Here is a 6,000-nt window from a genome sequence, read left to right on the forward strand (position 1 = left end):
ATTATAAGTTAGTTTAAATATTAACTGTATTGATTTTTTTTTACACTGCATAAACATCTATGACATTTGCACAACATGCTGTTATCATCGTGTGACATCGTTTTTCCAGTTCCTCTTTCAAACTGATGCCATGACAGAATTTCCATGTTTCAGCTCTTTTGCTCTGCTGAATATCATCACTGAAACATACAGTACAGACCAAAAGTTTGGAAACATTACTATTTTTTATATTTTTGAAAGAAGTTTCTTCTGCTCATCAAGCCTGCATTTATTTGATCAAAAATACAGAAAAAACATTAATATTGTGAAATATTATTACAACTTAAAATAATACTTTTCTATTAGAAATATACTTTAAAAACATTCCTGTGATGCAAAGCTGAATTTTCAGCATCCAGTCTATCACATAATCATTTAGAAATCAACCTAATATTCTGATTTATTATGAGTGTTGGAAACAGTTCTGCTGTCTAATATATTTGATGAATAAAAGGTTAAAAAGAACTGCATTTATTAAAAAAAAAAAAAACAATAAATTATAATAATATATATTCTAATAATATATTTTCTTTACTGTCACTTTTTACCAATTCAACACATCCTTGCTGAATAAAAGTATTGATTTTATTTGAAAAAAAAAATATTTATATTTTTAAAACATTTTGTTTTACTTTTTATTCATCAAAGTATCCTAAAACAATATCACATGTTCTGAAAAAATATTAAGCAGCAGAACTGTTTCCAACTTTGATAATGAATCATCATATTAGAATGATTTCTAAAGGATCATGTGATAATAATCCTAAAAATTCAGCTTTGCACCACATAAATAAATGATAATTTAAAGTATAATAAATTTAAAAACATTTATTTTAAATTGTAATAATATATCACAATATAATTTTTTTTCCCTGTATTTTTGATCAAATAAATGCAGGCTTGATGAGCAGAAGAAACTTCTTTCAAAAACATTAAAAATAGTAATGTTTCCAAACTTTTGGTCTGTACTGTATATATCTTTAATACAATCAAAATACAAATTTGGACAAAGCACAGTTTAGGCATTGTGGGTGACAACTAGTGCTTTTTATCAGTCAATCAGACCCATCAATTTACTACAAAGACCCATCAATTTACTACAAGTGCTTCATACCACCAAAAAAGAAGGCTGAAAAAACATTCTAGTAAGATAAAAAGTAAATAAATCTGAGCAGCTTGAACACATTTTCATCCAAATGGATCCTAATAGCAGTGTACCTCATGGAAAGAGCAATGACCCTACAATAGGACATTTTGCCTATGCCAATTGACAAATACACAGCCTATGACAAAGTTACAATTGGGGATTCATTGGTGGAACAAAATAAAAGGTCACATTTCATGAAGCAAATTTTCTGCAGCCTGAAACAAAAACAATGAGCAAAGAAGCTATACCATCTAAGAGACGAAAACAAATCATTTTTTCAATCTTTTTACGGAATGAAAACACATGCCCTGATTTCATATTCAGCAAGTGCTACAACGAAGGTAAAATGTGTTGGTCTCCATACATCTTACAGTCATAAATCAATGCCAATATTCTTATAACACTCTAGATTTCTGAATGAATGAGTTTTGGAGCATCAAATCTTATAAAAAGTATTTTGGTGACTTAGAATTAATACTAAGGAGAAACAAGCCAATGCCATCTGCAATTTAAAATCAGCATTTTTACTTTAATAATCTGATGTTATTCTTCTTGAAAGAGGATATACAGTGAGAAAAACATCTCTTTAAAGTTGTCCAAATAAGCCTTAAATACAAATCTGACTATCAGCTAACATTATGGTACAGTCTTCGTGGTCTAATTTGATGCAATGTGGGATGTTAAAGGGATAGTTCACCCATAGATGAAAATTACCCCATGATTAACTCATCCTCAATACATCCTGAGTGTATATGATTTCAGACGAATACAACAGGAGTTATATGAAAAAATGTCCTGGCTTTTCCTAGCTTTATAATGGCAGTGAACAGATGTCGAGATTTTATAGCTCAAAAAACTGCATCCATCCATCAAGAAAAAAATAAAAAATACTTCATATGGCTCTGGAGGGTTAGGTGTAACATAAACTAAAATATATTAGTTCATGAAGTTTTAAAATATATATTTTTATTACCAAATCTTTACTAATCCGTTTGAAGTACTTTTTTATCTTGAATGGATGGATGCCTCTTGTTGGATTCTCAACAGCCATTCACCACCATAATAAATATTAAAAGAGCCAGGACATAACTTGACGGTGAGTAAATCTGTTTTTTTTTAACCCAATCATGAAGTTTCCCATGCTGCCTTAGATTCCACAATAATAAAATAAACATTACCAGACAGAGAAATGTTAAAGGTCCCGCTTACATATATGACCCTGTCGTTGTAACGGATCAGGAGATTTCTGAGGATACCAGCTTCATTCAAGTCCCCGAGACGGATCATGTCCTCCACCCCATGAATGGAGGTTGGGTGCATAGGTTTGATGTTTGTAGCATTCTGAAGAGATATCCGGTGCTCCTACATAAGGGGAAAACACAGACGTTTAGTAATAAGTAGATAAAGAACATTTATAGTTCACTCATTGTTTTTTTCTCACATGTTGGGCACTATTAAGAGTAGTACACACTGAAAGGCCCACCTTTCCTTCATCATCTAAGACCTGGATATGACCCGAGTCACAGAATTTGACCACGGCACCTACAGGGACGCCAAACTCACGACCTGTTCTGTGGTCCAACCAGACATAGTCCCCCTATGGAACAACCCATCAAAAACCAAATCTTTGTCATTGCAAACTGATACATTCACAAATTATTGCAAAAACAGCAATTTAAAGGGATTATTCACCCAAAAATTAAAATTCTGTCATTTAATCACCAGTTTCTTTTCATTTTTCTAAGAATGTTGGTATCCAAACAGCTGATGTAGCCATTGATTCCATATTATTATTTTCCATATTATGGTATTCAGTGGCTACTGTCAGCAGTTTGATGACCAACATTCTTCAAAATATCTTCTTGTGTGCTCGACAAAAAAAAAAAAAAAAAAAAAAGAAAAAAGAAAAAAGAAAAGAAAGAAAGGAACTCCAACAGGTTTGGAACACATAAATGATCGATTTTAAATTTTAGGGTAAAAAAGTAAAGAAGTTGAACATTGAACAAGAGCATAAGAACCTTACCTGTTGCAGAATGACCATGTTTCTGGTTTAGAGCTTTGACATTAGAAATCACTATGTGAGGGACCTATACAGGATAAAAACAGGAGATAAAATAAATAAATAAAAGATATTAAAATCAAGTAAAATTAGATTGAGTTAAAAAGATCAAAGCAAAGTCAAAAAAACCTGCTGCGGTGTAAGAAATGAATAAATGTATCCATAGAAATGAAACAGAGTTTATGTGACAGCATGTTCCACACCCTAGGACTTTGCAATCAATTATTAAAAAAGATATTAAGATCTTTTTAATAAAAGCAAGAACCTGTGCGCCTTTATCAGAATAGCAGAAGTATACTCTGAAGACACATTTTCTAGCATCTGATCAGAGATTCTCAATGCATCATAAATATTAAAACGACCCTGTTGGGGCATATTTAAAATTACATTATCACAATATAGTTTTACTAGAATGGATCTACGGATCCCCCAAATGTTAAAGACCAAAAACATCTTTAACTTTGCAGAGCACAGAAGAGCTAATTCTATTAACAATGTGGGTCAAACTACAAGACACTGCCAGAGACAGACTAGACCAAGCAAGCATAGAGAACATAAAGGTCAGCTTTTCCATGTGCTAAGATATAGAGGAACAATTCATTAAACACCAGGAATAGGTCAGTGCAGGCATACAGTACATTCATCTGTTTCCTAAGCCCATAAAATTCATCACTACTGCTTCTGGCAGGACACTTGTGTATTAGTTAACATTCAAATATTTTAAATCGATGAAGCATTGTTCATTACTATTTCCATCTGTGAAATCATGTATGATAACAACAGAGACATTAACAATAATAATAATAATAATAATAAACATGGTTAGTAATGGCAGTTCAGGTTTATATTTAGTATTTGACATTTTAAATAAGCCATAAACCTTTTTGCAAATAAAAAATAAACAAATGAACAAATGAACAAATAAATGAATAAAAGCGGTTTCATTTGATACATTTAAATAACCAACAATAGCTTATTGATATTTTGCTTATTGAGATATCGATACATATCTCTTGTAAGATTTGATTCTTCTCTACTGTACATACACTGCCATCCAAAAGTTTGAGTTCAGTAAGATTTTTTTTTTAAATCTATTACTGTACATGCATCCTTGCTGTATAAAAACATTAATTACTTTAAACAAAAATACATAATAATAAATCATCTCATCCTCAACACTTGAACGGTAATGCACTATACATACATCCTAAAGTGCTAAATGACACCCTGATCAAATTCTGTATTATAGGAAATAATCAGTCAGGTACAGCTGAGGATGCTAGATCAGCCATTGTGGCATCCCACCCTGCAATGAACACCACAAATCAGGGTTAGTTTTAAGATAAGACCGAGACTTTCCACACCATGGTAGTTAGAAAGACATTATCGGTACTACAGGATTTAATTCAGAATGCCTTTTAAATAACATACCTCTTGTAGTTGCTTAAAGCAACTTCCTGATACCGAATATACTTGATGTATGTATTAACACCATGTGCTACTGAGGATAATTACACAGCTCTGGAAGCAGATCTAATAATAGTATTATTCAGGGGGAGCTTCCTTAAATCCTTACACACTACATGTCATTACAACCAGCATGAAGCACAGTCCATGAAACCCACAAGACAGTGAGCTTCCTTCACTGATTTAAAAGCTAATAGACTGTTGTCTGGAATTAGTCACTTACAATGCCAAGAAGAAGCTAATGGATCAAACGTTTCTACGATTGAGAGGCAATGAAATGACTGTCGCTATTATAACATCACTGAAAGAGCTGTCAGGAGTGCAGATAGACAGCTTAGACGAACCTGTGCATTCTGCTAATTGGCCTGCCGAGTAGGTCAAAGGGACAATTTGCACTGTCAACCCCACACAGTCTCGAGTCTAAGCTTTTCACCACCGTGATTAAGTGCCAATGTTCAAGAATAACTCTGTAGTCTTTCTCTGTGTTGGCAAGGTTTTGTGCACCTTTGAATGCATTTCAAATGCAGTCTAAGGTCTAATCATTAAGAATAATCAGATCTCAATCCTCAGAATCTTCAAGCCACTGCTGATCTTCAAGATCTTTTGATCAAAAAATGAAAGAACTTGCATTAAAGAAATATATTCCACATTCTGGGTTCAGTTCAAGTTAAGCTTAGTCCACAGCGCTTGTGGCATAATGCTGATTATTGTCATAAAAATAAAATACCTCCTTTTCTTTAATGAAGAAAAGATTTGGGTTTTACAGTAAAACACAATGGAAGTGAATACTTACTATTTCAACAGCATAACCATAAGATGTAAACAATGTGAGTTTTCATTTGAATTTTGTGTAAAAAATAAAATAAAATCACTTACTAACCCTTTGTGTAAATGTATATTATACAACCCTGTAGCCATCACAATGCAATACCATGATCCCCAAGTACTTAAAATTACTGCAAAAAATTGCTAATAAGACACACATTTGAACAGAAGGCTTAATTGAAGTGCTTTAAAAAAGATAAGCTTAAATTATAGAAAAATTGGCCATATTCACTTCCATTGCAAGTTACTTGCTGTAATTATATATATATATACCCGTGTCATACCCATGACCACAAAAACAAGAGCACATACGCACACACACACATATACTGATATTTCCTACTGACAAACTACAGCTACAAACTACTAAAAACTAAATAATTTTTAACTGGTGAAAATACTAGAGCTCTAATTTTGGCCACTACTATATAAAAAAACTTTTGTATATTGTTTATTTACAAGT

General features: G+C 32.4%; 1 protein-coding gene across 1 annotated transcript in view; it reads right to left on the reverse strand.

Moving 5' to 3' along the window:
• Window positions 1–3,319, reverse strand: part of LOC127985376 (unconventional myosin-VIIa-like) — a 38,059-nt gene extending 34,740 nt beyond the window's left edge. The window contains exons 1-3 of the mRNA XM_052587375.1: window positions 3,210–3,319; window positions 2,670–2,783; window positions 2,396–2,548 (exon numbers count right to left, since the gene is read on the reverse strand). Coding sequence (XP_052443335.1) covers window positions 2,396–2,548; window positions 2,670–2,783; window positions 3,210–3,227 — 285 coding nt within the window. The 5' untranslated portion in view covers window positions 3,228–3,319. The remainder of the gene's footprint in view (window positions 1–2,395; window positions 2,549–2,669; window positions 2,784–3,209) is intronic.
• Window positions 3,320–6,000: the final 2,681 nt, after the last annotated feature.

The sequence above is a fragment of the Carassius gibelio genome, chromosome B21 (assembly GCF_023724105.1).
Source record: "Carassius gibelio isolate Cgi1373 ecotype wild population from Czech Republic chromosome B21, carGib1.2-hapl.c, whole genome shotgun sequence".
NCBI lineage: Eukaryota > Metazoa > Chordata > Actinopteri > Cypriniformes > Cyprinidae > Carassius > Carassius gibelio.